This window comes from Balaenoptera musculus, chromosome 11 (assembly GCF_009873245.2).
Source record: "Balaenoptera musculus isolate JJ_BM4_2016_0621 chromosome 11, mBalMus1.pri.v3, whole genome shotgun sequence".
NCBI lineage: Eukaryota > Metazoa > Chordata > Mammalia > Artiodactyla > Balaenopteridae > Balaenoptera > Balaenoptera musculus.
The window spans coordinates 98,408,702-98,431,681 of NC_045795.1; the positions used below are offsets into that span (position 1 = coordinate 98,408,702).

General features: G+C 50.4%; 1 protein-coding gene across 4 annotated transcripts in view; it reads right to left on the reverse strand.

Moving 5' to 3' along the window:
• Window positions 1–22,980, reverse strand: part of VGLL4 (vestigial like family member 4) — a 155,078-nt gene that overhangs the window by 9,065 nt on the left and 123,033 nt on the right. Inside the window, exon 1 of one of the 4 annotated variants that reach the window (XM_036867778.1) lies at window positions 12,512–12,809. The exons of the other annotated variants lie outside the window; for them this stretch is intronic. Within the exon in view, the coding sequence (XP_036723673.1) occupies window positions 12,512–12,525 (14 nt within the window). The 5' untranslated portion in view covers window positions 12,526–12,809. Of the gene's footprint in view, window positions 1–12,511; window positions 12,810–22,980 lie in introns of those variants that run through there. 4 annotated transcript variants of the gene reach the window in all.

Sequence of the window (22,980 nt, forward strand, 5' to 3'; positions counted from 1 at the left end):
CCTCCGTTCTCGTTAAAGACGACGTTTGCTCGGGAAAGAGTCCAGAGGGCTCGCACGGGGGGCCGGACGCGGAGGAGCAGCTGATGACAGGAGGCTTGGGGTCCACGGCCCCTCCCGGGACCCATCCTCACCCTGGGGAGGGCGTTTCCACAGAGAAAATGGGAAGGGGCTCAAAAGCAAAAAGGTGTCCGGGAAATGGGTGCCACCTGCTGCCGCTCTGCCCTGAGGCGAGAAGCCAGCAATGTCCCCAGTGTCCAGGGAAAAGTAGACTCAACTCCAGGCACTGAAACTGAGGAAAGTGCATCCACTTGCACACTCATCAACGTGAGGTTTTCCCGCCCTTCAACCAAGCGGGGCTCAGAGCTGAAGGAAACCCTTGGGAAGGTCTTACTTGACAATCTCGGGCCTCAACTAAATTCCTTACCTCCTGCCAGCAATTAACTAAACCAAAGGGAGTCTGAATTCTTAGCACAGGGGAGGGATGTGGGGATGAGGCATTTTACTTAGTGCTTTGGAGGAAATGTTCTGGGGCCCCGGGGGTCCCCATGCTGTAGGCCCCTCGGCCCAGCCCGGCCCCCGTGTCCCCCACGCGGGCCCAGGCTCCCGTAAAACAGGAACATCCCGGAGGTGACAGGGTGTCCCGGCCAATGGGACGCAGAACACCCCCGGCAGGAGTGGACTGAAGGTCTGTGGCAACACCCACTGTGCACGAGGGTGAGGTGTATATGGAGGTTCAAGGAAGGAGGGAGCAGGGCCCATGAGGGTCACGGCAAAGACCGAGCCCCGACTCCGACTCACCCACCTTCCCTCTCCTCTGCATCCCTCACACAAGCTTCGCCCTCTGGGAACCTACAGGATGGTAACAAACCTTCACCCTCACGGCCCAACACGAATCACAATAAAGTTGTTAAAGCATCTTTAAGTTTAGAAAGCTTCCTCAGAGAAGATACTTAATGCCATTGAACTGTACACTTAAAAATGGCTAAAATGGTACACTGTATGCACTACAATTAAAAACAATAATAATTTAAAAAAATTAAAACCAGAAAATGTCTCTCCCCTGCCATTACTTGCTGAGTTGCTGGGTCTGTGACGTGGATCAAGTAGATGGCCCCGTCCCTGTCTCACAGAAAAGAGGCCCGAGGTGAGGACGATAAAACGCTTACCATCCTCACCCCAGGCCCTGCATCACCCACCCCTCCATCCCCAGCTTCCAGGAGGCCCTCCCTGACCCCCCAAACCGCAGCGCCGGAGGGCATGGTGGGGGCCTGCGCGTGCGTGAGGGGACAGTCCTGCAAGGCCCCCTACCCCGCACGCTCTGCGCGGTCCCCAGTGCAAGGCACAGGGCTGAGCACAGAGAGGGTGTTTTAACCACCATTCACTAAGTGAACTTTTTTTTTTTTAATTAATTAATTTATTTAATTTTTGGCTGCATTGGGTCTTCGTCGCTGTGCGCGGGTTTTCTCTAGTTGCAGTGAGCGGGGGCTGCTCTTCATTGCGGCGCGCGGGCTTCTCTTGTTGCAGAGCACGGGCTCTATGTGCACAGGCTTCAGTAGTTGTGGCACGCGGGCTCAGTAGTTGTGGCACGCAGGCTCTACAGCGCAGGCTCAGTAGTTGTGGCGCACAGGCTTAGATGCTCCGTGGCATGTGGGGTCTTCTGGGACCAGGGATCGAACCCGTGTCCCCTGCATTGGCAGGCGGATTCTTAACCACTGTGCCACCAGGGAAGCCCCTAAGTGAACTATTAAAGTACACGTATCATGTGTGAGTACAGTTAGGATCTTCGGTGAACGAAAGGGAATTAAGGCAATTTCAGAGGAAATTCCCAGCAGGAAAGACATTTTTCTGAAAAATGCAGAATTTAGGGAGCATTTAAACATCAGCCATAAATAGCTGTGAAATAGTTTCTCCCTTTCACTACCTTCCCCATCTTTTGTTTCCCCTCCCCCCGCATCTAAATGTCCCCCAGGTCATCCAAACCTCACGCATCACTCCCTCTTTCTCCTTGTGAGCAGAATTCACTGCTTTCCAACCAGGCGGGAGGGCGCGTGGGTGTGTCCAGGACATCCTGGTTCAGTGTCGTCACTCCAAGGTACCAATTTCAGACGGGAAGCGGCGGGGCAAGACAGCGCCGCCAGGGTGTGTGGTGTGGAGGGAAGGCGTTGGCATGGCGAGGGGGTGGGAGGCGAGGCAGAAGTGCCCTCCTGGTACAGAATGGTGAGCTGTGTGTCATGGGCCGGAAAAAGCTGAGAAATACTGGCATTCAGAGAGAGCATCCGAAGACACAGAGGGACTGGGGTCTGTCTGCTGCAGTGCCCAGCACGTCCGGCTCGGCAGTGACACGGGGGCACCTGTCTCTGCCTTTGACTGGGGGGAAGACTGTGTCATACATGACACCTGCCACCACTTAACATCACTTAATAATCAAGAAAAAAGCCACAGCCCTACTGCATCCAAGGTTCAAGGGAACCCGACCTGAGCACGGAGGGCCGTGCAGTTGGCTGATTACATCCCTGCCCCATCTTTCCACCCGAGTGACACGCCACCCGCCCCCCCCACTAACTCTCACAAAGGTAGCACCCCCCTTTCTGCTAGTTCATATTTCAAAACCCACTACCTGGAACTAAGCGGCACACTCCTCACTGGCTCTGCCCCATGACATGTGTGGCCTGCAGTGCCAGGGAGAAGCACATCCATTGCATTGCTGCCCTCAGAAAGACCTGCCCAGGAAGAGAGAGCATTACGAGCTGGCGAATCCCTCCGAGTAAACTGCTTACCTGGATTATCTTTATTATCATCAGCTACGCTTTACTGACGGTAGTTACCGTTATCACCGTATTAAATCCACCACAACGCTGCAAAGCAAGCATCGGCATCTCCATCGTATAGACGTGTACACTGAGATTCAGAGCGGTTAAGTCACTTGTCTAAGGTCGCAAAACTAGCACAGTACAAGGGTTCTATTTATATTTGGCTCCAAAGCCTCTCCTTTTCACCTTCCCGTCTCGAGAGAGGGATGCAGAGAAAACTACAAAGACCCATGTACCCACCACCCAGAACTGACAGATGAAACCTCACCATCCTATTTGCTTCAGATCTTTCCTTCCCTCTCTAAGGATTAAAGCCGCAGAGCATGGTCCTCCTTCACGCCCCCCAGGCCCCTGCCCCTTCTTCATCCCTAGATACACCCGCTGGCCTGTATTTGGAGATTCTTCCCATCTGAGCCTTTGTCCTCTGACCACCTGTGAACGTATCTGTAAATCTGAGCAGCACATTTTACACTCCCATCACTGTATGTACTTAACAGCCGGGCTTTTTCCCCTCACGTGTTTCTGGCCTAGAGATCCGGTTCATTCATGTTCGTCACCTGCCATACAGGATTCCTTCACAGGAATCCACCAGTTTGTTGATCCACTGCTGCCCGACAGGCGGTTTGGCCGTGTCGGGTTTTCCTAGTTATCAACAATCCCACAGCGTTTACATTCCTGCGCCTGGGTGCCGCGCAGGTGCATCTTCGGAGGGAAGGCTTCTGGCTGCAGGGCGCCCCGCCTTCAGGGCTAGCAGGTGCTGCCGGAGCCCTTTAGGACCCGGCATCCACTGCCCTCCTGCCACCACTGCGTCCTGGGTCACGTCTGGCACCAGCGCAACTGAGGGCCTCTTCATACATTTGTTAGCCATTCCACTTTCTTCTTTCAATTACCTTTTATCAGTTATGGGTTGAATTGTGTCCCCTGCCCCCAAAAGATGCTGAAGACCCAACCCTAGTGCCTGTGCTTTTATTTGGAAACAAGGTCTTTGCAGAGAATCACGTTAAGATGAGGGCATTAAGGTGGGCCCTCAGCCAATGACTGATGTCCTTCTAAAAAGGGGAAATTGGACAAAGTGACAGACATGCACCAAGAAAAGATGACGTGAGATGTGAAGACGTAGGGAGAATGCAATCTATAAGCCAAGGAATGCCCGAGGCCACCGGAAGCTGAGAGAGAGGCCTGGGACAAGCCGTCCTCACAGCGCTCGGAAGGGGCAACCCTGCCCTCAGCGCCATCTCAGACTTCAGCCTCCATAACCGGGAGGAAATACATTCCTCTTGTTGAAGACACCCAGTCTGTGGCACTTGGTCACGGCAGCCCCAGAAACTAATACAGTTTCCATGGCTTTTACCCCCAGTGCTTTTACTTCTTTAGATATTCTCCACATCCATGTTTTTTCTGCTTTATCTGTAATTAATCTCTTCCTCCACGCCCCCCCAGTTTTTTTGAAGCTTGCTCTGGACATTTTCAGAGGCCCCTAAGATCCACCGGACCTGAGGTGTCCTTGTCACACATGCCTGTCATCACAAGGGCGTTTAAGCAGCACTGAGAGGTGACAAAGTGGGTGAGGCCAGGCCTGCCGGTGAGAAGCTGGAGGAACAGCTGCCCCCCGACTGCTCCTCCAAGTGCAATTCAGGAAGCCAGGAAAAGGCATCCGCCCGCCCCGATGTACAGGACCGCAGACCCTCATCAGCCACGCCATCCTCCCAGCCGTGCAGCTCAGGACCACTGCAGGCAGAGAGAGAACGAACCAGCACACCTTCTCCTCAGTCCTGCGCGGATGGGCCCGTCGATAACCAACCCCGAGGCCCGGGCCAGCTGCGTTCGACGCCCGCCTTCTCTCCCCACCGCCCGCGCCAGCCTCGGGGGTGCCCGCACCCTTCCCAGGGCAGGAGGAGGGAGACGGAGCCGACAAGCGGCGCACCCAGGGCACAGGCTGGCGGGGGCGGGACGGGGGCTCCCATCAGGCCAGCCCTCCCCCTCCTGCCTCAACTGCTGCCCGCTGGCTGTCCGGTGCTGGAGGGCGCATGACCAGCTCCGGGTAAGGGAGAGGACAGGCGTGTCCGAGGAAGGCTTCGGCCGTCCTCACTGGACCCTGTCTCTGTAGCTGAGTCAAGGGTCTCCAATCGCCGCCCTCAAGACCGAGCGGCACTGAGAGAGCACCACCGACGGCCCCACAGTGTCCGGCCCCGAGACGCCGTGGCCGCCCTGGCCTCCAGTGGGCGTTTTGTGGTTGCTCCTCCCGCCCCTCCTGCCCTGCTCTGTCCCCCAGACAGTGGCTCTCTCTCCCCTCGGGCACAGTCACTGCGCAGACCCGCGTGGGGACCCAGGGCGCCCAGGACACCCGACAGCCGTCACCTGGGCCCACGGCGGCCACTTCCGCGAAGCTTCTAAATAACCGACACGTAAGCCTTAAGACACAAGATATTTTAAAACTGTTGTAGTTAGAAACCCGTCTGAAACATCCTACAGTTGACTTCTTTTCCTTCTTGGTGCCTTGGGATCTTTATCATAAACGTTATTTCGGGACGTGATGCCCGCGGCAGGCCCGTCTGTCCTGCGCTGGGGCTCCTCAGCTGGCCAGCGGCTGCCGGTGCTGGGTCCGCTCCCCTCGTGCCTCGGTTTCCTCCCTGCTCGTCTGCTCGGCCTCTGCTTTCCCTTCTCCTCGCGGTGGGCCCCGGGGCCAGGCAGCCAGACGCTGCGCTCCGGCCCCGAGAACAGGGCCAGCACTCGCGCCTGCTTCGCTTGGGGAGTCAGGGCTCCCCAACCTGCTGCCCAGAGAGGGCGAGACCCGTGATGTCGGACCACCACCCGGAGCCCCTCTCCCAACAGCTCAACTCTATGAAAATAAGGGACTAGTTTTCTTCGACTAGGACAGTCTGTGCATGTTTTCCACCATTAGCTGAGACAAGAGGAGAAGCCGAAGTTTTAGAAAAGAGGTCAACCCTGAGAAGGCGACGGGGAAAGCCCCGGGCCCCTCCTCCCCCAACCTGGGTGGGCCGCGGCTGCCACGAGCGCGGCGGGCGCCCACCCGCGGGCGGCGGGAGCAGCACGGGACCACGTGCAGCCTGAGCTCTGCTTATGGACTCAACGGATCACGCGGGCCACACGTGTACACTCATTCATTTCAGATGAATGGAGATGTTGCTGAGACGAATAAAATACAAATTAATTTAAAATCCCTACTGCTACTAAATGTGTAAGTCATTTTTGTCATTATGTATACTCTCGATGAATGATATAAAAAAAAAATACAACCACTCTCCTGTTTTTGGCATCGAAGTCCTTGCAGAGAAGGGATAGAAACATCATGTCTCTCCTTCCGCACAACAGCTACAGTGTCTGCAACGCACACAGACCTGGGGCAGCGCGTCTGTCCCGCCGCACAGCAGCAGGGGTGTCACTGCGGCGCTGCTCTGCTCGGCTATCCAACCACTTGGGACGGCTGGGTGAGGGAGAAAGGGGTGACGCTGAGGGATCTGCCCACAGAGACGGTCCAGAGTGGCTTTTTTTTTTTAAATAAATTTATTTATTTATTTATATTTTAATTTTTTTGGGCTGCGTTGGGTCTTTGTTGGTGCGCGCGGGCTTTCTCTAGTTGCGGCGAGCAGGGGCTACTCTTCGTTGTGGTGCGTGGGCTTCTCATTGTGGCTTCTCTTGTTGCGGAGCACAGGCTCTAGGCGTGAGGGCTTCAGTAGTTGTGGCGCTCAGGCTCAGTAGTTGTGGCTCGCGGGCTCTAGAGCACAGGCTCAGTAGTTGTGGCGCACAGGCTTAGTTGCTCCACGGCATGTGGGATCTTCCCGGACCAGGACTCAAACCCATGTCCCCTGAATTGGCAGGCGGATTCTTAACCACTGCGCCACCAGGGAAGTCCCAGAGCGGCTTTTAAATGGACGGTGTCTGCAGCAGCTTTGCTGGGGTCAAGGCAGCAGCTCCCCGCACCCACACGCAGCTCCCTGCACCCACAGACAGCCCTCAGCCCGATTCTAAGATCCCCTGACAAAGCCTTCCTTATGCTGGAAATGTGGAGCGTGGAACCAAGTGCTCAGGCAGGAGGAAGGCAGGTGCACTCGCCTTCCGAGCCATCCACCAGCCCGGGACTCAGAGCGGAGACACGGTGGCCCTTCCAGACATGCCTGCATTGAGACCCACGGACCTCCTGCCCAGCGCCCTGCTCCGAAGCCCCCACGAGTCAGCGTGGAGAACAGTGCCGGACACACAGTATCTGACTCATGAATGAACCGACCAAAAAGCAAACGGATTCTTAGGAAAAAGCAGCACCAACTGGTCTGAATAAGACAGGAACCTATGAAGCTTCAGGGCGGCATCTGACCCAAGGGTCACTGGAGAACCAATCCCAGCCCCCGCAAGGCCACCAGGAAGGAGTGGTCTGCAAACACCTCCAGTGTCATTTCCGCTCCCTTCTTCTGGGTGGGGACCGGCCCGCTTTCTGATTCCATTCAAATTCTCCCGAAGGCTCACTCTTAGCTTTTACTCCACATTCTGTGACAAATCGCTGGAAGCCATTACACACTGTTTAGTGAAGAGAGTGGATGCTTTGTCCTACTCAGAGGAAGAGAGCTTCGTGCTGGGTCATCTGTGAACCCCAGAGCGGGCTGCGAACATCGGCGTCCTCACATGGCGCCCTGCGGCTGCTTCTCACACACCCCCAGGGTAGGGCACTCGCTTACTCCCCCTCCGCGCAATTCACTCAACTCCTGGAAGGGTTCGATGAAAGGCCCTCCCCTACTATTGACGTTCCAGTACGATTCTTTGACTGACGGTCTGCTCTTTGGAAAAATTCAACGAAGTCTATTTCTTCTTCCAACTACTGGAAAACTGCTTCTGTGTCAGCCATGCCATGCCTAGAATTCTCTTTACCCAACAAGAATCCCTCCCAATGACCCTAATACCATCCTAACACCTTACCATCCTGTCACCCACCTCCACGCACTCTCCAAAGTAACATCCATCTTTAAGTGTGGTACCCAGAACTAGGTATAATACTCCAGAGGAAATCTAAAGAACAGAGCGCACAAGAAAAGATAACTCCCTTCAATTTACGTAGCACATTTTAAACCAAAAGTCAGTGCAGAAGGTCTAATAAGAAACAAGGTCAACAGAATAGAATATCGAAATCAGGATGATTCTGAGACCTGTAGTCAACTGGGACTCCACCCGGAACAGCACGACCCAAGACACAACAGTTCTGCCAGCAGCCTGGTCCCATAGTAATGTGTAGTCTCCTAAAATCCTCCTACTCTTTTTTTTTTTTTTTAAATTAAATTCAGCTATACTTGTGACCCTGTATTGGCTAAAGAGAGAGATAAATGAGTTACTGCACACGTCTGCATCACATGCGAATGCCTGCCAAAGACAGAGCAGCACATTTCATCCATGTGCTATTTGGTTTGCTGCAATTCCCTCCTGCCCTTCACATACCCACACAGTCGCATTCCTACACCTGAATGCAAGTACCTTCAAAGCGTCCAGCCCCGACGGTGGCGGTAACCAGTTCCAAATTATTCTGTGGACTTCTTTATTTTTTTAATTTTAATTTTATTGCAGTATAGTTGATTTACAATGTTGTGTTAATTTCAGGTATACAGCAAAGTGATTCAGTTAAACATATATATAGGTTATCACAGAATACTGAGTAGCATTCCCTGTGCTGTACAGTAGGTCCTTGTTGGTTATCTATCTCATATATATTAGTGTGTCTGTGTTCATCCTAAGCTCCTGATTTATCCCTCCCCCCCACCCATGTTCCCCCTTTGGTAACCATAAGTTTGTTTTCGATATCTGTAAGTCTGTTTCTGTTTTGTAAATAAGTTAATTGGTACCAATTTTTTAAAAATTAGATTCCACATACGAGTGATATCATATATTTGTCTTTCTCTGACTTACTTCACTTAGTATGATCATCCCTAGGTCCATCCATGTTGGTGCAAATGGCATTATTTTGTTCTTTTTTTATGGCTGAGTAATATTCCATTGTATATATGTACCACATCTCCTTTATCCATTCATCCGTCGAAGGATATTTTGGTTGCTTCCATATCTTGGCGATTGTAAACAGTGCTGCAATCAACGTTGGGGTGCATGTGTCTTTCTGAATTATGGTTTTCTCCAGATACATGCCCAGGAGTGGGATTGCTGGATCATATGGTAGTTCTATTTTTAGTTTTTTAAGGAATCTCCATATTGTTTTCCACAGTGGCTGTTACCAAATTACATTCCCACCAACAGTGTAGGAGAGTTCCCTTTTCTCCACACCCTCTCCAGCATTCGGTTTTAGACTTTTTGATGATGGCCATTCTGAATGATGCAAGGTGATACCTCACTGTAGTTTTGATTTACATTTCTCTGATATTAGTGATGTTGAGCATCTTTTCATGTGCTTTTTGGCCATCTATCTGTATGTCTTCTTTGGAGAAATGTCTATTCAGATCTTCTGCCCATTTTTTGATTGGGTTGTTTGTTTTTTTTTGATACAGAGCTGCATGAGCTGTTTGTATATTTTGGAGCCGTGGACTTCTTGACAATAGAGGATAAGCTCTAATTCAACATATTCATTCTACACTGAACAAAAATTAGAAAGCGAGTTTTTCTTTTAAAACCACCCACCTACCCTGACTGACATCAGAAACTTTGCAGGCAAAATTAAATTACTTACTGAATTAAATTACTACAAAACTATATTAAAAAGTTTGAGAATTTAAGTATTGAGTATATAAAGTAATTAAATATTCATTTAATAGAAGATACTGAGGCATCTACCAAATATTCTTTAAAATAGTTACTACTGTTACTATTAAATTATTAGTTATTATGATTATTAATAATAAAATTATCATTATTAAAGGGCCTTCAGGACCTTCCATCTGAGAGCACATTATGTACTGCATTAATCCCCTCTGAGCATCCGTGTGGTCTGGGCTGAACTCCGTCTTTTCGAAAACTAGAGGAAAAGGTTAGCTAAGCCATTGTTTCTCTTTACTTAGATTACAGGATAAGAACATGATCTGAATTTCTTAAAGGTTATTTCGAGGACTCTCCGGTGCTTAGAAAGGCTACTAATGTATTGGCAACTGATAGGCAAATTACCAACCAATCTCTATTCTTGAAGCAAAGTTCCCAAGGGATCTAAAAAAAAACCAATACTGATGGCTTACTTCATTTTCCAAGTTACAAAAATGCATTTCTTGACAAATATTCTTATTTTCAAACTCTTCAGAGGATTCAGAACTGACTTTCCCTATAGTGTCTGCTTAGTTTTACTGTAACGTCACTAACATCTGGCTATTAAAATCATATTTAATCCCAAACCTGGGACCTGGAAAAGGAACCCAGGGGAACCTCATGACTGGTCAACACTGAAATAGCATCTCCCCCGCAAACTCCTGAGTGGATGATTCTAAAAATGTCTTCGGAGAATCCAGGACTGCCATCCCCAAATACCTCAAGTGACGCACCCCTTTCCTTTTCACAAGCACCTCCCACACCAAATGGCAATGGTGACTCCCAACCACCCTTTAAATTAAAATGACCACGCCCCAGAGTCCTCACATTGCCACTCCCCACCATGAGGCCCCAAAGGTCACATCCTGACAGCTGAACGTCTGTCCTTCAAGTTCTTACCCCCTCTTGACACAATGTTCATTCCAGCCGAGCACGGAATACGAAGGCTGAACACATAATAGATGCGTTATTGTTTATTCAATTGAACCAAAGTTAATCATTAGTCTTTGGAAGGTTTTTAAATCTTTTTTAAAAACTGTGGCAAAACACACATAAAATTTACCATTTTAGTCGTTTGAAAATATACAGTTCAGTGGCATTAAACACATTCACACTGAATGTGCAACCATCTCCACCACCCATATCATATCGAGAAATTTTTCATCTTTCCGAAGTGAAACCCTGTACCCATTAAACACGAACTCCCCGTTCTCCCTCCCTCATCACCTGGCAACCACATTCTCTTCACTGCTTCTACGAATGTGACACTCACTCAAGAAGAATCACACGCTCTTTGTGCTTTTGTGACTGGCACATTTCACTCTGCATAATGTCTTCAAGGTTCATCCATGCGGTGGCAGGTGCCAGAACCGCATGTTCCTTTTTTAAGGCTGAATAATAATCCATGGTATGGATCTATTAATTCCTTGACGGGCACTGGGTTGCTCCCACCTTCCAGCTGCCATGAATCATGCTTCTGTGAACACGGGCAGGTGTACAGATACCGGTTTCAGGTCCCTGCCTTCACTTCTTGTGGGTCTACACCCACGTGTGGACTTGCTGGATCACATGGTAATTCTGTGTTTAATTCTCAGTCCTTAGGCGTTTTGACAAATCATTGGTAGTAAATGTCCCTCTCTACTCGAGAAAAATGATAGGTTTCCGAAAGGATACGTCTGGCTCACAACAACAACACAAACACAAGTCTGTGTAAACACAGTGCAAGTGGTTCATGAGAGAAATGCTCAAGAATAATGTAAGCATTTGACGTGAAAAGGTAAATAAACAAACACCATCCATCACCAGCTCACCCAACCCTGCAGCTCCAGGCACACACTCGGGGGACTGCAGTCAGGGGTGTGGTCCGCGCCAGGGAGCATTTGGAGACTCACAAGCTACACATTTGCGGTTCTCATTTCTCACTGTGGGCCTCTGAAAATGACTTCAAGCCATCTAAGGATGGCTAGTGTTAAGAACAGTAATAGCTACCATTTGTGTGACATCAGCGTACAGTTCTACAGAGTGTCCCGCACACGTCATTGTTAACAGATCTGCCTCAATCTGCAGCCCCTCCTCGCTGCCCCGCGAGTGTGGCCCTCAAATGGCCTGCCGTGCGGACAGGTGAGGGCGCCTGGACACCGGCTCCAGGGCCAGCGACCTCTCGGTCTGCATCTGAACCTCAGCTTCCTTTCAGGGCCAGGAGGGACGAGGCTGCTCGCTGCCGAGTTACGTGGCAAGTTCCCGAGAGACGGGACAAGAGCCCCGTGTCCTGAGGCCTGTGGAGGGGCCTCCTCTCCAGTGGGTCCCATGCCCTAAAGCAACTCACAGAGGAGGGCCTCCAGCACCCTCTCCACGGAGGGCAGTGGTCACACAGCTGAGGTCGGAACCTCCAGACTTCAATTGTGCCCAAGTGCTTTCAGTTGCCTTGTCATTTTCTTTAAGAATAAATGTTAAACATAAAACATACCCCCTTCTGGAGGCGATGCTGGCGGCTGAACTGAGTGGGAAGAAAAAGCACTCTGTCCTCCCCGAAGCTGCAGCCTCACCAACTATGCATCATTGTCTGCAGTCGCTCAAGTGATGGCCCGGCCCGGCAACCGCAGATCAGCGGTCACCTGGAACCTGGCTGCTTCCACCCCATTAAGGCAACAATTACCCATGTGCGTTAGCCCCTCGGCTCACAGTGGCGGGGCTGCGGCCCCTTTAAGAGCCCTCTCTCTCCAGGCCCCTCGCAGAAGAAACCGGATACGACGGGGATCTGATTGGGACAAGGGGCCGCCTGGTGAGGGGAGAGAGATGAGCAGGAAAGTCACTGCTGCCCTTCTGAGCACAGGCAGTGCCGCCTCTCCCAGCCTTGCTGCCGCAGAGTTTAAATTAATTACAGCTGAAAATACAGGGTTGCCATCTGGTTTGCAAAAGCAAGGATAAGGGAATAAAATGAAAGGGTTTTTGGTACTAACCTCACTTTAATCATTGCCAAAGAGCATGAAGACAGCCCAGCGTCCTCCCACAAGAAAGCCTTGGGCCTCCCAAACTTGGCAGGCGGTCCAGGCGCAAAACTGGATGGGCGGGAGGCTCGTCAGAATAAAAGTCCCCGCCGGGGGAGGCGGCAAGGTGAGGCCGCCGCCCGCGCGCGAGGGCCAGGCTCGGGGGCCGGGCCGGGCCGAGGTTCGTTCACAGAGGCTTTCCTGCCAGAAGGCGACACGCATCGTTACGGTCCCAGTCCGTGAGAAAAGAGATCCGCTGTCAGGAGGACAGCATGCCATTTCCTCTTTCTTTGTCTCCCCGTCTGCCAGCACATCAGGCTTTTATAAAACTCTCTAAATCGAGGCCCAGCAGAACCCAGAGAGGCCGGCGGGCTGCTGGGGGGGGTGGGGGGCGAGGAGCAGCGCCGCCCCGCACGGCCCCCCCCCCCCGCCCCCCCCCCCCCACGGCAGGAGGGTCGAAATGCCCCAGGTTCCCTCGTGCCTGGTCGGGAGCGACTTCCTTCTGCTTTCCTCCCGCCGGCAGAAGCCTGGCTGAGAGGCTCTGCTCTGCAGGGGCTCAGGCCGCAGAGAGCCGGGGACGGTAAAGGTGCCACCGTGGTCCCGGGTCTGTCTCCGCAGGCCTGGGGTGGGTGCAAAAGATGCCACGTCTGCAGCTCTCTCACCCCGCCCAGCATCAGGGAGCCCTCAGGAGACAGCCTCAGTCCCATTTCTGGCCAATTCGAACTTTCGCCTGCCTGCTACCTGAGTTCTTTTCGACCCAGGTGAGTTTTACAGACAAAACCTAGATGTACCTGGGTCCAGCTGCTTTCAGAAAGTACTACCCGCGGCGGCACAGTGGTGTTTAGGGGAATAAATTCCGAGCAACCGGTTACAGTCTCTTATAAACTAGAGATCAGAACGGTAACAGAGAAGATAAAAGCTGATGATGAAGATGGCATTACTGTTCTGGGGAAAAACACATCTTCAACCCCAAAATGATGCGAAAGTTGTCTCCCAGATCCTGCCCTGACCGAATCATTGTCTATAGCAACGGTGTCCATAACATTCAAACTCTCAGGAGTGTAACTTTCAAGTAAATGGTACATCTATCAAACCACAGGAAACATCTGGTAAAATGGTTAAATAAAACCAGAATTGAAACGTTTGATTTCACAGCTTGCTGATGGTACCCAACAAGAGACCATTAAAACAAACACCAAAAGCCCTCTGCCCACTCAGGCTGCTCAGTGCAACTGTGGAAAATGTCCTCGAAGGGGGAGGGGAGAATAAGCAGACAATCCAGAAACGCTGGCGGGGGTGGGGGGTGGCAGGGCCCCCGTTCCTGGGGCTCGGCCCTGCACATCGCCGCCCCCAAAATTTCCTCAGGCCCGGGAGGGCTCCTCCAAGCCCACCCTCATCCCCCCCACCGAATGCCGCCAGAGAAGCAGGCACCCAGGAAGTGCTGGGTAAGTGAAGGAATGAAGCAACGTACACACAATATACATCTCTTCGTTGCACAACTAACATGTATTAAGCACATACAATCATCCCACCGTCAGCACACACAGCCTAGGCGTGTGTCCCAAGGTACTAGGCAGCACATTTCGCTCCCTTCTAGTACACTTTAGAAGCCTTTTCCATTAAAGAAAAGGTTTAATGATTCGACCACTTCCAAATTTTAAAGAATCTGTATTCCAAAAACACAGAAAAGGTGAAAAGCAAATAACAAATTAGGAGTGGTTATTTTCCTAACTCATCTGATGGAGGGTCCTTAATAAGCAGAGTTATAACACAGCAATAGAAACAAGATGAATGCCCTAAATTTTTTTAAAAAGAAGATAGAAACAGTCACAAAAGAAGAAATCCAAATGGTCAATGAAAATATGAAAAGACCATTCAAGTTTCCTAGTAGAAGAAAAAAAAAAAAAAAAGACAAGTTACCACAATGATTCTCCTATGAAACCTGTAAAAATTAAATACACATTAACAGTCACCTTTGTGATGCTGTGGGTGACAGGCACATGCACAGAGTTGCCAGTGGAATGTCAGTCAGCTAACCTACTAGAGACGAGCTGGCAGGGTGCACGGAAGCAGAAATGGGCGCCGTCCGACCCAGAAATTCCACTTCTAGAAACAGGGGGAATACAAGATGTGAACAAGAATGGATGTACAGAGACAGCCCCAGAAGTATCACAAATAATAGCGAAACATTGTAAACAGCCCCACTATCTGTATTTGTTAACAAGTTCTTTTGGTCACAAGCAACATAAAACAAGGCCGGCTAGCTTAGGCTAAGTGGGGGAATTTACTGGAAGGATACTCTGCTACATTTCTTGGAAATGAAAGAAGAGTCAAACAACCAATGCTCAAAAAGGAAAAAATAAGGTGTCCCGGGATCTGGGCAACAGGAGGAGGAAGGCACCCCCTGCCCCCAGCCCCACACCGGGGCAAGATGCCCGCCTGGGAGACCCTGCTACCCACCCAGCCCAACAGGCGCTCCAAGTTCGGGTGAGAAACCCCACAGCCACTGTCTAGGTCTCCATCATGGCACCCCCAAGGAGTTAACATCGAGTCTCAGAAATTCTTAGGTCGGTTTTATTAGACATCAAATTTGCTACTGAAAATCAGAAGAACCCTCTCTCCACTCCCCCAAATGCTACCAGTTTTCACAGTTAAGAGACTTCACCTGAGCTTCGAATCAATTATATCTAAGAAACCGGGGGTCTCACAGGAAAGCGGTCTATTAGAGTTTTGCAGGTTTAGGGAGGAGGAGAGTAGGGCAACGCCCCACCTTTGCCGCGAATGAGGGAAGGTGCTGGGTTGTTGCTTTTTTTTTTTTTTTTTTTTTTTTTGTAAGTAAAACCACTGGGATTGTTGGCTAGAAACAGAAATAAGCCTTTGGGGCAGCGATAAAAATATATGAAAAGCTGCTGAGTTATCTCGGAGCAGGCAGGGACATTTACATCTGTTCCTTACAGCTCAGCCACATCCTGTTCCAGTCGCTTCGTCTCCTCCTTCAACTTGACTTCTCTTCCTCTGCCTTGTCCATTTCTGAACTCACCCTTGCCCCCACGTAACAACCACACGCACATCCTGAATACGTGCTTTATTTATCACGTACAACGTCATCCCTCCCAGTGTGGACAGAGAGGCCCCTGCTGTCGGTCTGGCTGGTTCCAAAGGGCGACTTTCCCAAGGAGTGACATCAGGGCCGCCCCTGCCTGGGACCCCACCTCCCTCGTCCCCCAACGCCACCACCATCCACCCCGCAGCATGGGGAAAGCTCTCCTAGATCAAAGATCACTGGGAGGCACAACAACAAAATGCAACGTGTGGTGCCCAACTGCACCCTGAATGTGAAGGAAAACATCCATAGAGGGCATTCTCGAATGTGAACACATGTACTACGTTAGATCGCACCACTGTCTACGACACGTACAAAAGAGAAAGCAAATGTGGCAGAATATTCACAACTAGTGAAGCTAGTGAATGATATGTGGGTGCTCATGGTACCAGTTGTTTAATGTTTCTGTAGATCTGAACTTTTTCCAAAATGAAATGTTGGGGAGGATGGCAGGTCAGACGCTCACCAAATTTGGTGGCACGTTTAGAAAGATTTAAAGTACAGGCAACCAGGGAGGCTGGGAACCCTGACACAGGGGGTGTGAAGAGGAACCTGGGACATGGCGAGGGCCACATGGCACACATTAAGATGCCCCGGGCAGTGAAAATGCTGGTTTCAAATATTAGCCTCAGAATGGAAGTTCCAAAGCAGGTGAACAACCCAGACTGCCCACCGTGAGTTGGGGGAGAATCGCTTCTCACACCATGTGGAGGTTGCTCAAAGGCGTATAATGGCGGGGATTCAGATAACTTCTTTTTAACATAATCATGGTAAAGGAGGCTTCTGACAATTGATAGTCCAAGAGGGCCATCTACTGAGAATAATTCTGGGAAAGGGAGTTTAGGACAGGTCACCAAAGTGCCTGAAGGTCACCCTACATAACCTGGATTTTATCTTACTGTCAAAAATGAGCCAGAGCCATTGCCCATCAGCGAACGTTGCCGTGCCCTCCACGGAGGCTCTCAAGAAATACATGCCGATCACAGAGCCACAGGGCATCAGCACCATGTACCCGTGTTACACGGTTAGAACACGGGGCCTCTGCACTGCGGTCACTTGACATAACTTGCCCTAGAGCTAGCACCCAAAGTGGTCGCACACAAATAAAATACACACCACGGCTCTATTATGAGATGGCTGGAAAACGCTTTGGCTTTGAGAACTTTTTAGGTAGATTTGAAAAACTCCAGAAGTAATAAACACCCGAGCAGAGATCTGCTGGCTTTTCTAGCATGGACAGAACTATTCTTTACACCCACAAGTGTTTGGCCATCCCTCTGACCTGCGAGGTGCACCCACCTGAACTGGATTTCTCATTTCTATACACCTTACCTGATGCTCACACTGGGATCAGAGCAAGACGCACAGGAAGAAATATAAACAGAGGGGGGAGCGGGGGAAAATTCATTCATACAGTAAACTCTGAAGGCTTATTACTCAGGGTCAGCACTGGGATAAGAGCATTTGACCCAAAGCCAGCATCTCAGGCAGAGCCAGTGATTCAGATTATTAAGCGTGCACGTGCCCAGGGACTAGGGATTTGCATGTTTCTGTTTGGGGGGAACAGGGGTCCGGGGAGGAAGGCAGGACAAGTGGTGGCGGTGCGATTCTCTGTTCCAGGGGTTCCCTGAATGAAACATCAGGCCTACACAGAAAAAACAGACGTACAGGAAGTGGTGCCACTCAGGGCTTATTGCATATTTGAAAGCAATTCTTGGGATTTCCCTGGTGGTCCAGTGGTTAGGAGTCCGCCTTCAAATGCAGGAGACGCGGGTTCGATCCCTGGTCGGGGAACTAAGATCCCACATGCCATGGGGCAACTAAGCCCCGTCACAGCCATAAATAAATAAATAAAATTTTTTTTTAAAAAAAGAAAGCAATTCTTACCATCCTTTCCAAAGGGAAGGGCATTGACAGTGCCCTCAGAGTGGCACATTTTTCATGGAAACATTTACTTGGCACCTAGAAGGCATAGGGCACTGTGCTGGGTGCCCCGGTGGGACAGACACGATAAGGGACAGCAAAGTGTGATCATTCTATGCATAGAACCGTTCGCCTTGAAGCAGAAGGAACCGCCCTTTGCCAAGAGAAGGAGGCAAGAAAAGTGAGGAAGAACAGCAGTGGCGGCACCTCAGCAGGCAGCGCAGAACTCCTGCAGGCGGGGGTCTGCTCAGCGTTCCCTGGAGCTGACTGGGAGCCGTGGGAGAATTCCAAGCAGAGAGGAAGACTTCAGAAACCTTCTTCTGCACTAAAGTGCCAAGACCAGTAGGGAGGGCACTGCCATGGGAATGGGGGTCTAAGCCATGGCCGAGGCCAGGAGATTCGTGGAAAAGATTCAGCAGACTGATTTAACAAGGGGCAGAGATAGAGTACACATGGGAGACCAGATCGAAGAAGAGAGAGGTGACTTCAGGGCAAGTGGAAAGATGGACGGCTGCCCTGCCATGAAGATGGGGGACAGACCTGGGCAAGCGCTGGAGGAGAAAGAGCCTACAAAGTCACGTCTGGTGGAGCAGCTCTGAGCCTGAGGGGCACATACACTATCCGGAAGGCAGATGGCTCTGTGGGTGTGGAGGTTTGGCCTCAGCCAGACATAAAGATCTAGGAACCCTTCACCTCTAGTGGTAATTCAAGCCATGAGCTGGCGTGTGACTTCTTTCCAGGGTCTGTGCAGTGAGAAGGACGGAGCCCTGGAGGATGGATTAATGATGAGCCTTTGAGAGATCCTGAATGGAGGAGCCAGAGAACTAGGAGGGGAACCAATGAAAGCAAGAAAGGGGCCAAGGAAACCAAGGGAGAAGAGGCTTCCATGGAACAGGAAGTCAAATAAGATAAACCTGGATCAGGTTCCCCCTGCATCTGGCGATCGGCAGGGCACCAGTGAGGGAGGGAGAGAAGTTTCATTAACGCTGAGGGTCCGGATCACGGCACTGGACTGAGGAATGGATACGGAAGTGGAGACAATCCACTCCCTAGAAACAGCTCGGAGGGAAGGAGGTGGGTAAGGAAGGAAGGTGAGGGGCACACGGTCAAGGGAGAATGGGGCCCCGGGCTTCCTCAACCTCTCTGGCCTCACTGAACTTCGCTGAAAGCCCTGAGCATGAAAGCTGGCACCCTACAGCCCCAAATCAAGGGATCACACAATCCTGCCATCACATACCTACGCTGTACGGCACCAGAGCCTTGGGAGTCTGCACATTCATAATAGAATTTTGAAACCAAATAAAACGCTCATTTTGTTAGGCAAGTATGACCCCGGAATACTGCTAACAGGGCTCGTGAGAAAGGAACCGAGGATCCCCTGGCGAGTTACATTTGAGAAACCCTGGGCTAAACCACGTCTCTGTACCTCAGACTCTCAGAGCCTGACTGGCGCCAACCACACAGGCAGACTCAGGAGATCGGGTTGGGTGCTTCCCAAACTCTGGCCGGGGAACACTCTCTGTCCTTCGAGCATCTTGAGGTAAGAGGGCCCTGAAGGCACTCGACGGGCAGCAGTGCCCTGCATCCCTGAGGGGTCACCTTGGTGGTCACAAGGAAATGGCTTCCGATGAGTGAGAAAAGCCCACGACCCTCCCTCGACGGGTTCAACGACAGGGACAGGTTTGGGGGAGCAAAGAGGGTTCAGCCTCAGACGTGCTTCTAAAGCGACCTGACCAACTAGGAGTTGGTTTGTTGCTTCCACTTGACCCTGATCCGGTTTCTCTGTGGATCTGTTAGTTGTATTCTTAGGTCTCTTCAAGGAAAGCAAGGCAGGAGGCAGAGAAATCAGAGGAGAGCACGGTAGCGAAATCCATCCCCCTCTCGTCTGCGGTGCACGGGGCCTCTGCTGGGGCCATGGAGGCTCGGATCCAGAATCCAGATCCCTTGTTTGCCAAGGTTTCTAGCTCCTGCCAGACCCAAACCCTTACTGCAACACTGAGCTCTTTAATTATGCTTTGGAGACAATCTGTGGAGAAATTTCGAGAGAGAGAGAGAGAGAGAGAGAGAGACGGAGGGAGAGAGAGGGAGAGAGGGAGAGAGAATGTGTGCTGTATGAGTGCGTGTGTGTGTGTGTGTGTGTGTGCGTGTGCGTGCGTTGTGTGTGCGTGCGTGTGTGTGTGTGTGTGTGTGTGTGTGTGTGTGTGTGTATACCCAAAGATTTAGCAAAGAAGATAAGGGACCAAAGCACTGGCAGTCATGAAACAAAAATTACACCAAACACAGCACGCGGGGACTTGGACGCCACCTCACCGTGTGCCAGCCGCTGGTAGCACAGGAGACGGTGGGTTTACAAGCAAGACCCGAGAGGAAAATCAAAGAACCACTGACACTCACACGAAGCACACTTCTGAGCAGTCCTCCTTCTGGTCCTCAGTCGGATCTACTAAAGTGACAGCACTTGATATGCTCTCAGAACAGGCCGGCTCCATGCTGCAACAAGATGAGGTCTGTGTGGCCACAAAGCAACAAGACTGATCCTCTGTGTGTAAATATAGCTGCTGTTTGTGTCCCCGGCACAGATGCACCTTCATGGAGACAGCGCTCTAAAAAGGGCTGAGGCGCCTGGAGAATCAGGGCAGGAGGGGGAACCGGCCAAACCCTATGTTGTGTTGTTTCCTCAACTTCTGAACAAACGCCTTTGACTTAATCCATCAACCTAAAAACACTCTTTTTCTTTTTTTCCATCTTAGTGTGTCCTCTTAAAAAGTGTCTTTACACATGCTAATGAAAGTTCTCTGATGGATCCCAAAGGTTCTTTAATGCCTCTCTAGTAAAGAAGTCCCCCTTTTTCAAGGTTCTCGTCCCACTTCTATAAGCTCTGTGATACGGAAGAGCCCAGAGGTCCCCAGAGCAGATGAGAACAGACACGCGATGACGGTCCTTTATTCTGCTGCCTTGACTGTTGGCACGCTTGGCATTTCTTCACCCCGTGTGTCATTTGGCCAGAACAACGCCAGTAGCAGGACGGTTCTCCGCCTTCCGAGCTCTCTGCAAAGACTCTTAAGGCAGAAATGATGCCTGCTGGGAAAAGGCTGATGTCAGCTCTTAAGAGCATAGCGCCCTGCTCGGATAAGGAGGTCTTTGTTTTCGGCTGAACTGTGAAAATGAGAAAATGCCTCTAGCCTGACAAACAAGAAACCCACACAACAGAGGTCAGGCCCGTGACCTTTATTTAAAGGTACCACACTTCATTAGCAAAACACTCACATGCAACACACAGATGCACCTTTAATGTCACACGGAGTGGCTGTAAAAACCAGCTTCATTTCCACCCCCGTTAGGGCTGACCCGCAGCCCTAGCTCCAGTGCAGGGCAAAGTCAGCCTCACACGAAGCCCTTCTGACACTCTACGTCCCCACAGAAGCGCTCATTAAAGACCCAGGCTCCCTTCTCATTTGCTTTTCAAAATAAATACACATACTTGCTGTACGTTGGGGGGATTTAAAAAAAAAATTAACAATATCTCAGTTTCTGAGTTAGTTATTTAGGATAACTAAAATTAAGGCTATAAAATATCCTCTTAAATCCCAGAACGCTTGTGGGAAGACTTACACGATTGTGTGTGAAAGCGCAGAAGAGAAGAGAATTTCGGGGCTAAAACTTCCCAAGTTCAGACGATGCCAAAAAGGATGTGGGAGAAAAAGAGAGAAAGCACATAGTCTGAGGGATTCTATTTCAAAAGTCCTTGATTTATGAAATCTGTAGGGGGGGGGGTGGAAATGTCTTCATATATTTAAAGCAAATTTTAAAATGCCCCAGTCTGTGTCTTTAGACTAACGTTACTATTGGCCTGTGCCACTAACTTAATATTGGGTCAGAGATTTTAAACCAGAACACAATTTCTTTTTTTTTTTTTTTTTTTCCTTGGCTGCCTTGGGTCTTAGTTGCAGCACGCGGGATCTTCATTGAGGCATGCGGGATCTTTCGTTGCGGCACGCGGGCTTCTCTCTAGTGGTGGCGTGCGGGTTGTTTCTCTCTCTAGTTGTGGCGCGCAGGCTCCAGGGTGCGTGGGCTCTGTAGTTGCGGCACGCGGGCTCTCTCACTGAGGCACGCGAGCTCAACAGTTGTGGCGCACGAGCCTAGCCACCCCACGGCATGTGGGAACCTAATTCCCCGACCAGGGATCGAACCCGCGTCCCCTGCATTGGAAGGCGGATTCTTTACCACTGGACCACCAGGGAAGTCCCCAGAACACAATTTCAAAAGCACTTTCCTGAGCATGAAGGCAACCCTCCTCTGTTCACGTGGGGCTCTCACCTGCACAGAGATGCCCTTTCAGCCTCTTCAGGGGAAGCTCAACAGCTGCTCTTCCTCTCATCATCCCTGCAGGGAAGCCTCACCGTGCAGGGCAGATGGAGCTGCCTAGCGCTCTCAGAGCCCTTCCACATTTACGCCCCTGCATCCCATCACCGCGTGCTCCAACGACCACTCTCCACCCGTCATCTCCAAAGCGTCATTCCGTTGTGTGGAGAATGCTCACACGGCAGATCATCCAAAACCACAAGGCGTTAAGCTCCTGTATCAAACAATTCACAGCAGCTGGATGCATGCGCTCTTCAATATCAATGTAACATGGTTCCTAACAGCGCTGGCTCCAGGAACAGCCAGCCTGGGTTTTGATTCCTGGCTCCGTTACCAACTAGCTAGCTCTGTGACCTTGAGCAAGTTACAAACCTCTCTGAGCCTCAGTTTTACCACCTGCAAAAGAGGGATAATCATAGCATCCACATCACAGGGTTGAGAGACGCAAGGAGATCACGCCCATGAAACATTCAGCACAGTGCTTGGTACACAATCAGGCTCAACAGACAGTCACGGTCATGAATAAGCCCTGATACAAAGGCTCTCTTGATTCTCTGGATGCTGGGAATCCTGATCTATCACCATTCTCAGTGAGGAAAATTCTGACCCCCTCTAAGGCTTATGTAGACATGGACACAGCAATAACATGCTCTGCCTATAAATACGTATTACTGTCTACCTAATAAAAACACATTACTGTTTACCTTTTAAAGTCTCAGCTGCTGATAGGTCAAGTTACTAAAATAACCCCAACTTTTCAATTTCCTCTGGGTCTAGTTGGGTTTTTTTTTTTTATTTAAACTATAGCTGATTTACAATATTGTGTTAGTTTCAGGTGTACAACAAGGCAACTAGGTTTTATTTATATATATAGTTTTATATATATATATATATATATATATAAAACTATATATATAAACACACACATATATAAATAATCTTTTTCAGATTCTTTTCCATTATAGGTTATTACAAGATATTGAATATAGTTCCCTGGGCTATACAGTAAATCCTTGTTGTCTATCTATTTTGTATACAGTACTGTGTATCTGTT